The 11,329-nt window shown below is 50.0% G+C and overlaps 1 protein-coding gene across 1 annotated transcript; it reads left to right on the top strand.

The window, feature by feature from the left end:
• The first annotated feature begins 5,194 nt into the window (after window positions 1-5,194).
• IL1F10 (interleukin 1 family member 10) lies at window positions 5,195-6,662 on the top strand. Its single transcript, XM_012742772.2, has 3 exons — window positions 5,195-5,297; window positions 5,497-5,624; window positions 5,931-6,662. The coding sequence occupies exons 1-3, from the start codon at window positions 5,195-5,197 to the stop codon at window positions 6,141-6,143; spliced, it is 444 nt and encodes a 147-aa protein (XP_012598226.2). The 3' UTR covers window positions 6,144-6,662.
• The last annotated feature ends 4,667 nt before the right edge of the window (window positions 6,663-11,329 follow it).

Genomic DNA, 11,329 nt, shown 5'->3' with positions numbered 1-11,329 from the left:
AGAAGATAAGAAAGAAGTCATGTTGCCTGGAGGGGCCTGTTAGGATCCACCGAGAAGTGAGACTCTATCATACAAGTGAATCAGGGCCAGATGGTGGCAAAACAGGCAGTCACTGCGGACTGTAGATCTGGGTGGGATGTAGGGGAAGAAGTCCTCAGAATATGGGTCCAGGGACCTCACATAGGTTGGGCTGGGTTGAAGATAGATAATCCAGGAAGAAAAGCACAGTTGTAACGGTGATTAATAACACAAAGTTATATTTTAAAGGACCAGTGTATCAGAACTTGTTGGTAAATCAAACAGTCAAGTCAGGAGAAGTGGGAGATATTGTCAATGATTCTCAGGTTTTGAACATCACTCATGAGAGGAATGTTATGGCAGTGAGAAAAATGAATTTGGAAGGAATAAGAGGGTTGGGAGGAAGAGAAGACAATTAACTTGACCTTAGATATATTTGATTGGCTCTCAGCAGATATCCAAGGTGGGGTGGTGTTCTATAGACTGCTGGGAGTAAAGTAGGGTGTTCAATCTGGGTTTGGTTGGCTTTAGGCCAGGACGATCATTGCAGCCTTAGAAATCTATGAGTTGCCACTCCAGGGGATATGAAATAGAAATGCTTATGACTTTCTCTTGTGACTCTAAGCATTAGGGACAGCCCCAGAAGGAGGGAATATCTACCATAGGCCTGAGAAGCAGAAGAAAAGAGGTGTGAGGGTGTCAACCAGTGTCAAGGGTTCCAAAGGGGCAGCAAGCAAACATCAAAGGAACCCAAAAAGAGACTTTGGATTTGGGTCCAGAATTTAACATTTGGTCTTGGAGAGGACACACCACATAGACATGTGCAGGAGAATAAGGAGAGGAGAGGGAAGGCGGGATGTGCAAAAGAACATGGAGAAAGCCCAGGGCTATTCGGTGTTGGTACTGGATCCAGGACAGGTGAATTGAGATCTGAGACAGCCAGAGGCCATGTCCAGGGAGAAATGACAGGAAGGAATGTGAGATACAGGCCAAAGTCCAGTGAAAAGTCACTTGGGGACAACAGGGAAGGGAGAGCTTTGGGGATGGAGTGTGCAGCACATTGGGAAGGCCATGGCAGAGGGCTGGAAGCCAGCTTTCCACTCCTACTCACCCCATCACGATCCAGCCAGAGCTTAGGCAGGGGGCCTGATATGGGAGCCTTCAGGAGAGACACTGGAATTTTTGGCTATGCCAAAATGGGAGGATGGGAGGTTTCTAGAGTCCAGAGGATCCAGCTGGACAGGACTAGCACTGAATTCCTGCCAGTTCTTTGAGCTGACACTGACCAAGAGTGCGCAGGTCATCAGCCCACTTCCCACAAGGCCCTCCACGTGGTCCGCCCCACCTAAACCCGGCACAGTTACCAGGCTGCCCTCCATTCTGCTGCTGCCACCAGAGGAGCCCTGGTGGTCTGGCCAAGAGAGAGCATGTCATCAAGTGGGCTCGCAAGGAGGCCATGCTGCTGTTGGATGTTCTGTGGTGGGGGCTCATCTGTCCTTCACTTCTCCGACAGCTGTCCCTGGCCCAACAGCTTCAGCATCACCTGGCTTGTGATGTAGAGTCTCGGGCCCCAGTCTAGAACCTAAGGCCAGAATCTGTATTTTAATAAGGCTGCAGGTGATTCATATGTTTATTAAAGAGTGAGAAGAACTGAGCTAGTCTACCAGCTCCCCAGCCCGCTGGTCTCTGGAACCACTCGAGGCCCTACTGAATCAGAACCTTCAGCCCAGACAACAGTACTTACAATGAGTCTCCCAGGTGATTCAATGGGCAGGCATGTGTAAATACTTTATTTAAAAGATATTTAAACTTATTTTATATTACAAAGGAAATTCATGTTCAGTGTAAGAAAAATGTTGGGATGTTATTAAAAAAATTTCTCATCCTCCTGTCAGCCACGGGTAAGTGCTACAACAACACCGCAGTCTTTGTTTCTATGTACGTATATGTCTCTATATGTGTGTGGATTTAAATGGATTTATAATGTACAAGTGATTTATAACCTGCATTTTTTCACTGAATACATTTTGAAGGTTTTATGTCATAAAATAGACTTCTACAACATCATCTTTAACAAACACTTTCTTCCTTATTGAATTTGGCATAATTTTTTAGCCAATCGCCTGTTATTGAACATTTAGATTATTTCCAACTTCTCACTATTATAAAAAATAATACAGTGAACATCTTTGTAACTAAACATTAGGGCAATTCATTATTTTTCCTTAGAATAAGGGCAACACATGCTATCACAAAATACATGGTATGCTTGGAGACTTTGATTCACAGAACCAACATCTCTCCAGAATTGTACCCTATCAGTCCATATTATCCTTCATTCTCACTAACTCTTAAATCCCACCCCAACACCCAGGGACAGAAAATGACTTGTTCACAGTGACAGAGTGGCAGATCCAGTACTAAAAGCCATCTCACTACTGCTCCATTTCTTCCAAAATCAGGCCACAGAGCTCAGGTGCTCAGGTGGTTGGAAGCCCAGCCCCCACCACACACCTTCCCTCCTTATGGCCTTACCTGCCTCCCCAAATGTCCCTCCGCATCCCTCTCTGAGCCCCACTCCTTTCCTCCAACCGTCTTTCTTTCTCAGCTCTTCTTATTTTCTGCTTTCTTAGTCATTTTTCTTCTCTTTTTCCTTCTTACTTGGTGAGAATCGGCTCTCCTCAGCAAACCTCAGCCCCAGTCATCCTTGCATTTACTTTTCTGGGTTAATTTTTAATGCCACATTGGCACTGGGTTTCTTTCTATGCTAGATTCTGGATTGGCCTTGCCAAAGGGTGTCATTTTAGGGAAAAGCTCTAGGTCAGGATAATCCATGGGGAAGGAGCAGAGTTCACAGGACGCCGTGTGGCCTGGCGTTTATACAGGAGGTACTATCTTCACTTTAGATTTTTCACCCTCAAAAACGCCAGTGCTGTTTTCCATCTGGAACAGAATGAGGGCGGGTGTTGAACAGGTTGTCTTTGACAGTCTTGGCCAAACGATTCCAGTCGCTAGGAAGGATGCTTTCCCACTCTCCGGGGAGGCCCCATCTGCTCCGCTGGGCTGGAGACCCCCCTCGCTGTGCCTTCCTCCTCTGCTCTGGGCTCTGGGTACTAACCACTTGCTGGGTATGGAGTGGCAGTGTGGTGACCCTAGGGCTGGCTGGGCAGTGGGAGTGGGTCTGAGCTGGGCTCATTCACTAACTGCGAGGCTATGGCACATCCCACCCCATTCTCAGGCCTGGGAAGTAGCTCAGCTCAGCTATTTGGGAGAACCTGTCATCAGGTGTTCCAGAACCAGCACCTGGGCACAGGTCCCAGGCTCACACCCCTGCTGGCTGGACCTGCTCCCAGATGGCCCCAGTGAGGGAGGCAGAGCTGCCTGGAGCCTGCTGGGCTGGCAGGGCCTTGGTGGATTCCTGCAGGCCAGTTGTCAATAAACAGCCTGGGGGGCCTTGGCAGCCTGTGGCTGGGTGGCTCTCAGCCTCAGCATGTCTGCCCCCGGCTCCACCCACCTCCTTCTCCCACAGCCCTTCTCTCCTCCTTCCCAGCGAGGACCAGACACCCCTGATTGCAGAAATGTGCTCCCTCCCCATGGCAAGATACTACACGTAAGTCGTCCTGGCGCCATCCCACTTTCCCAGCCAGGGGATCTGGGGATCATACAGGAAGAGGGAAGGAAGCCTGGGTCAGAGGGTGAGGCTCCTTCTCACCTGGGAACTCTCAGGTGCCCCACAGTTAAGCATCCTCCTCAACACAGCAGCAACAGCTCTTTCTGAATGTCTACAGGACGTCAGCCATCCTACTGCCTCAGCTGTCCTAAGAAGTCTGTAAGGGGAGTGTTACTAACCCCATCTTACAGATATGGAAACTGAAGCTCAAATAAGTTAAATAATTTCCCCCGTGTCACCCAGCTACCAAAAGGCAGAGCCAGGGATCAGCCACCATGTCCTCTGTGCTGCTCCATCTGCTCTCTGAAAGCTCAGAGGCAATTTTGAGTCTCAATGACAGCATCTTTCTAGTGGCCTCTGTGGTCTTTACACTCAGTTTGGGCTCCAGCTCTTATTTGCATTTTACCTCCTTCAAGATTTGCATCCTTACTTACAGTTCACTACTTTATTGTTTGTGATTTTGTCAAGTCCTTTGGGGAAGAGATAGGGCATAATAGAAAGAAAATAGGATTGTCCTCTGGCGGGCATTTCATCCCCAGAGGACCTCAACTGCTCTCTGGACCCTGTACTGTCCTGGACAAGGTGTGGGGGCGGGGGACGGGAGGAGTGCTGGCCTCCTGGAGGTGACAGCCTGGCTTGGAAGGTAAGATGCATATGCAGGAAATAAGCAAATGACAAAACAGAAGTCAACACTTCAGGGCATTGAGCTGGAGTCCTGGTCTCCAAATAGGATGTTGCTGGCAGGAGAGTTGGCAGGTCCCTTTATCAAGGTTGGAGGGGAAATGAGTGTTGATAAATCTAGGATCTTTCCAGACCTTTATTTTTATTGTAGGAGTGAACCTACTTTAAACATGTAGTCATTCGCTAAGCATATTATAATATAATCCGCTGTTATTGAGAGTGAAAGGCTCCTGGAGGTGGTGGCATTGGTCCAGAGGTTCTGCCCTAACAGGTGACAGAGGAGAGCTCCCCAGGCCCTGAGAGCAGCTGACAGGCATCTTTGAAACCAGCCAGGCAACTGAGCTAATAACCTGCCTGACTTTAAAGTCTTTAAAACATGTGAAAAGCAAATCACACTTCAGTATATACTCAATCGATCCTTTTATTAAAGAGAATAAACATTTATGAAAAACTGGGGCAGGGTCAGAAAATCTGGTATAAGGCTCTCCAGAACCCAGAGACATCTGAGCCTCCCTAGGGAGTTTCTCGGGAAGCCGGGAAATCTTCACTCCTCCATGAGAAGGCACTGGTTCCCCACACTGCCTGAGGGCCTCAGAGTCACCCAAGCCGGGTGAAAGCAGGAAGTACGGCTTCTAAAAGCGCCAGCCCAAGAGGCCTTCCTTGCTTTAAGACCAACCTGGGCTTTACCTGCTCTTGGGAGGAATAGTGCCCCATTTCACACCTGCGGAGTAGAGAAAATCCCCCAAATGCCCAGGGTGGTGATTCAGAGCACGGGGGTGGAAGGGCGTGGGGACAAGCGGTGTCTCAAGGGAGTGGGCCACTGGCATGTCGCACTGTTTCAGAATGAAAGATGCAGATCAGAAGGCTCTGTACGTGAGAGACGGCCAGCTCCTGGTGGGAGATCCTGTTGCAGACAACTGCTGTGCAGGTGAGCTTCTGGGGCCTCCGCCAGCAGGTGGCAGTGAGGGGGCGAGACCCCTACAGAAGTCCCTGCTCACCCTGCAGCCTGCAGGCAGAGCCAGGCCAAGTGTGTCCACACCCAGCTCCTTCCTGCCCTCGCCTTTGTCTGCCGAGGGCCTGTACCCTGGGGTCTCCCATCCTTGACTCTCTTCTCTCTTCCCTACCAGAGAAGATCTGTGTACTTCCAAACAGAAGCCTGGACCGCACTAAGGTCCCCATCCTCCTGGGGATCCAGGGAGGGAGTCGCTGCCTGGCATGTGTGGAGACGGGAGAGGGGCCTTCCCTGCAGCTGGAGGTGAGAGACCCCTCCCCATTCTGGGGGACGCTGCAGACCTGGTCTGGCCTCCAGGATGCTCGGGCATCTCGGTGGCCCTCTGTGATGCCCTGCTAGGTCCAGGTCCACACATCCTCCTCCCTCAGGTTTTTACCATCTCCCTCTGCACCCAGTGCCAAGACCCCAGCCCTCTGGAACCTGCAGAAGGCAGTTCTCTGGGTAAAGGCCCACCCTGTTAGCTCCCTCTTTGGCCAGGCCTTGGGAGCCTCTAGGGCTGACACCTTGATTGGCACCCTCATCCTGCAGCTGGCCACTTTGCCCCCACAGGACGTGAACATTGAGGACCTCTACAAGGGTGGCGAGGAGACCACACGCTTCACCTTCTTCCAGAGCAGCTCGGGCTCCGCCTTCAGGCTTGAGGCAGCTGCCTGGCCTGGCTGGTTCCTCTGTGGTCCAGCTGAGCCCCAGCAGCCAGTACGGCTTGCCAAGGAGAGTGAGCCCTCGGCCTGCACCAAGTTCTACTTTGAACAGAGCCGATAGGGAGGCAGGAGGCTGAGTTCCAGCCTGGTGCCCCCAAACCAAGTTATTCCTGCTCAGGGTCTGTGATAGGCAGAATTATGGCCCCAAAAGATGTCCACAGCCAAATCCCTGGAGCCTGTGCATATGTTACCTCATGTGGGAAAAGAGGCTTTGCCAATGTGACTATAGTAGGGATCTTGGGATGGGGAGGCCATCTGGGCATACGCTGAATTTAAGGTGGGCCCAGTGTAATCACAAGGGTCTCATGAGAGGGTGGCAAGAGGGGACACTCAGAGAGGGGGTTGAAGATGCTAAACCAGGGGCCCTGAGCCGACAAATGCAGGTGGGTTCTAGAAGCTGGAAAGGCAAGGGCATGGATTCTGTTCTAAAGGCTCCAGAAGGAGCACAGCCCTGCTGACACCTGGATTTTAGTCCACTGACACCCATTTCAGACTTCTGACCTCCAGAACTGTAAAATAATAAACCTGTGTTGTTGTAAGCCACTCAGTTTGTGGTAATTTGTCACAGCAGCCACAGCAAACTACTGCGGAGCCTCAGTCTACCTGTGTGTGGTGCCAGATGAAGGGGGCTTGGTAGCTTGGTGAGTTCTTCTTGGAAGGCTGCCCACAGCCTCCCCTCCAGTCCATGCTCCGGATCCTCTAGAAACAACCAATAAGCCCCAAGCATAATCCAGACTCCTCTGTGCAGGCACAAAGCCTTGGCCTGCTTTGCAATTTCAGCTTTCTTTCAAGTGCTGTGAGTTTTCTACCAGACACTTCACAGTGAATCAGTTATTAAACCAACTGATCAGTACTGTCAGCTGCCCACTGGTTTTGGTGTGTGGGGAGCCAGGAGTAGTAGTTGAAGGGCAGGTGATGAGTGTTCCTGGACAGGTTGAGTTTAAGGTTGCAATGGAACCCCTGAGTTGAGGTGACTTGGTGTGGCCGGGAATACAGGAGCAGCTGAGAGTTTGCAGCTGGAACTCACACGCATCCTCAGAGCTTGAATGCTTCTCCATTTCATAGGGTATCTGTGGTCGGGCTCAGGCTCGAGCAGAGAGCCTGTGGTCCTGGTCTCAGGGCTCAGAGGAGGCGTGGGCTGCTGGCGCTCTCCCTGTGTGTGAACTACTCAGCATCCACCCAGCACGCTCTGAGTTCCAACCAGGGGTCAGGGAAAAAAGGCTGTCATTATCCTCACAATGACCCTGCAAGGCAAGCATTCTCCCCTCCATGTGACAGATGAAGAAACTGGACTAAGAGAAGGGAAATAACTTGCTGAAGGTCACAGGGGCTATACATGTCAGAGCTCAAGAGAAAACCTGGCCCGTCGGACCCCAATGTCATTCCACAAATTTTTATTCCACCCCAGGAGCCAGGGATAGAACTGTGAAAAAAACCAAACTTCCTTGGAACTGATAACTGAGTGGGAGAAACACTAAACAAGCAGATTAACAAGCAGGAAAAAAAAATAAGAGCACTTTCCATGATTAGAAGGTGAGGGCAGCAGGTGTTCAATGGAAATATTGGATAAAGTAGTCAGGGGAGGTGACTGTTTTGAAGAGGTGACTTTTGAGCTGAGGCTGAAGGGCAGGAAGGAGCTGAGACTGGGAATGATCCAGGCAGAGGAATAGCAAATGCATCAGCCCTGCGACAGAAAGGAGCGGTGTGTTCCAATGACAGCAGCAGATGGGGTGGGAGTGGGGCCAGAGCCTGGAGAGGAGGGAGGAGTAGGGCACGAGCAAGACCCGCAGGTGGGCTCAGAGGATTTCCTGCAAAAGGAAACTGCAGAAGGCTTTGAGCAGAGGAGACACGTGATGGGCTCCACAGCTCCCGTACGCTTAGGTTCTTTCCCTGGGCTGCTTCTCCATAACCTGTGTGCACCCTAGTTACCTTATCACCTGGCTACCCCATTGTGACCATGTGTTTACCTGTGGGGACTCTGTGCTGTCTAAGCATATGCTCTGTATAACTTTGTATCACCTGTGGCCAGAAGAGCTGCTAGTACATAGAAGATGCTGAATAGGTGCAAAGTCTTGAATGAGTTAGTGGGTGATCCTTTGGTTCTTGTTGGACGTTCATAATACCATTTGAGGACAGCTGTGGTGCAAGGGACGGATGCCCCTGAGCTGTCAGGGAGGGCTGGGCAGGGCTTAACAGAGGAAAGAGCATTTAATCTGGGCCTCAAAAAAAAAAAAGTAGGCCTTTTCCAGGCAGAGAACTCAGGGATGGGCATCCTAGGCAGGAAAAACAGCTCAGGAAGGTGCGATGGAGGAAAGCTCCCAGCACGTCCAGGGCGGGGTGAGTCGGCAAAGTGGCTGGGACCCAGGGCCTGTGGCTGACAAGTTGCTGAAAATTCAGGTGGCAAGATGGGTGGGGCCTGATTGCAAATGCGTTGCGAAGGAGTTTTATCTGGGAGGCCCTGAGGAATCATCCAAGTATTACAAGCAGGACCCAGATTGTAGTCCTCAGCACGTGAGATCTATGTCAGACTGACCCAGAAATTACTAGGGCCTCAAAGTAGGCCTTAGATCCTCTCCGCTTCTTCCTCCTGCCTCTTGTCTGCCCGCCTGCCTGCTGTCTGTCGCAGCCCTGGGGTCAGCTCTGGTACTCTGGCCCACGTTCAGCCTGACACTTGCTTCAACTTTGCGTGGTGAGCTGGTCTTCTTCATGCATGTGTTGAAGGTAAACTTGGCCACATTGAAATTTTGAAGAGTTGACTTGAGCAGAGAGCAATTCATGAATCGGGCAGCACCAAACTGCCAGCAGTCCAGGGCTCGCCAAGAGGGCACGGTGAACACTTGTATAAGGTATTCGGGAAGCAAAAGTAAGAAAAAATGTGATTGGTTAAAATGGACAGTTCCTACCTAGAAGGTTACTTGGCAGTTAAGTTTGGTTAAGTTTCATTTTCTTAGGCTATTACCATTCACCCTGGGTTGGATTTCAGTTTGCTTAGCAGGAACCCAGGGTGCTGGAGCCACCTTAGCCTAATAACTTCCCCAATTAATTATGTTAACACATGGTAACTCATTTCTACTGGCCCTTCCCTTGCGAACTGTGCCCACGCCAGGCCACCCAGGCAAACCCAGGCCTCCTCCTACTAGTGGGCCCTGCCCCAAGTTGGATCGTGTTCTCTACATAAGTAAAAAATATTTCAAGCACCTAATATATGCCAATTCTGTATCAGTGCCCGGAAGAGGAAGAGGCCATAAAGACTTAGAAGACATGGTCCCTACTCTTCAAGGACATACAGTACAGGCAGGAAGACCAGACCTTATGAATAAAAGCTAATGTTTGTCGACTGCTTTTTATGAATGACTAGACGACACTCCAAACAGCACTCAGAGGGCCTCAGATTCAAATTCTGCAGAACGCTGGTAGAAATAATGATGGGATGTTCTTGCACTGGGGATTTAAAAGTAAGAAATGGGGGCAGCTTCTGACAGGCGCAGTTCAGGGATGCCAAGAACATTCTTTCCCCACGCCCCAAGGCTTGTCCCTTAAATTCCTTCTTCCTGGAGACCACACCAAAGTCTTCACTCCACAACCAGGCTATGAGGGTTATTATTATGTGAAGGCGAGGGAGAGGCATGCCTGTAGGTCTTATCCAATATTTACATCTCAGGATGAACTGGTAGGTCCGGAGACAGAAAGCCAGGCGATTGGAGGATTCTACCAAAACAAAGAGTCTATCTATCCCACAGCAAATTCCAATCTCCGCTCTAAAAAGCACAGACCAGAATGAGTGAGATGTGCACCATCTGGGGATGGTCATGATGGAGACTCAGACTTTTGGGGGGAGGGGGGAAATGGGCATTTATTGAAACCTTAAAATCTGTACCCCCACAATATGCCGAAATAAAAAAAAATAAAATAAATAAAAAAATAAAAATAAAATAAAAAGCACAGACCCCACGCAGTTAGAGGCTGGATCCCCAAGCCCATTGCTGAAGCGGGGAGCCTGCAAGTGTGGCCTTTGGGCTGCAGATGGCGACAGAGATCAATCTTGGCACTGCCTTCTGAGGGCCTGGAGCTGCGTGAGCCCTTAAATTTAAGTCTAAGTACTTGGTACGGGTAGACACTGCATGTCAGCCCCAGTGCCTCAGATCTCTGCCTCACTTACCGCAGATGCATCTTTCTCAAGCAACATATGGGTGCAGACCTAGGCCACGTGAAGACCTCGCAGAGCTCTGCGTGCTCCTTCCTTCTGGTAACAAGAGTTTTTTTGACCCCTCCTTGACAAGAGGGACACGGCCCCTGCCCTCTAGGTGCTTAGAGCCTGGGAGGCAAGATAGATGTTAAATATATGCTCACTTTTACCGTTTTTGCACATATGTGAAGGAGCACAGATGTATGCTGAATCCCTAATCCCTATGACAGAGATGCTGCCGGGAATCGTTCTCCTGTACACACATTCCCTCCAACTCCCTTGGGTCACCCTTGCCCAGGCCCTGCTCACAGAATCAGAGTGACAAAGGAGGCTGGGACCCTGGAGTTCTAGCAGAGGCTCTCTACACTGGGACATTTCTCACAGACATGCTCTGAGGTTCCGTGGCCATAGGACCCAAGATATAAAAAATATCTTGGGTCATGTAATATCTTGGGTATTTGGTCAGTGCCAAATATCTTGGGCACTGGTCATATAAGCTTGTCTATATAAAGGACCACAGACTCAGGCACCTCCTAGCTTAGCATTGTTCAGACTGGTTCCAGGGACACTATTCCAACAAATGCTCATAGGTTTCTGGGGAAAGTGGGTTACCTCTGCTCTCCTTTTCTGCATGCCTGTCCTGTGCTCTCTGCTTCAGCCACACTGGTCTCCTCTCTGTTCTCCAAAGACAAACACTCCAGGCACGATGCCACCCCAGGGCCTTTGCACTGGGCTTCTGTTTGGAAGGCTCCTTCCCCAATTATCTGCATGGCTCACTTCCTCAGTAAGGCCTACCCTGGTGACCCCATTTAAAATTACAATACCCACTCCTCCTCCAAATCTCAGCACTCCTAGGTCACTTATGGTACTATCACATTCTGATAGACTCTATAATTTATTTTAGTTTTTTCCCTCACTGTCTGCTAGGATGCATGATTCACAGGGCAGAGGTTTTAGTTTGTTTTGTTCATTTATATATCACCAGCATGCACAAGCATCTGTGGCATGTGTCAGGCACTCAGCAACAATTTCTGAATGAATGAAAGAATAATGCACAGGGA

The sequence above is a fragment of the Microcebus murinus genome, chromosome 3, assembly GCF_040939455.1.
Source record: "Microcebus murinus isolate Inina chromosome 3, M.murinus_Inina_mat1.0, whole genome shotgun sequence".
NCBI classification, from domain to species: Eukaryota; Metazoa; Chordata; class Mammalia; order Primates; family Cheirogaleidae; genus Microcebus; species Microcebus murinus.
This window is presented reverse-complemented; position numbering and strand designations above follow the sequence as displayed.

Bases quoted from the DNA above. Each gene is read 5' to 3' on its own strand.
- IL1F10 (XM_012742772.2), top strand. From the start codon at position 5,195: ATGTCGCACTGTTTCAGAATGAAAGATGCAGATCAGAAGGCTCTGTAC. The intron at 5,298-5,496 runs GTGAGCTTCTGG...CTTCCCTACCAG, and splicing joins TGCAGACAACTGCTGTGCAG to AGAAGATCTGTGTACTTCCA. The intron at 5,625-5,930 runs GTGAGAGACCCC...TTGCCCCCACAG, and splicing joins GGCCTTCCCTGCAGCTGGAG to GACGTGAACATTGAGGACCT.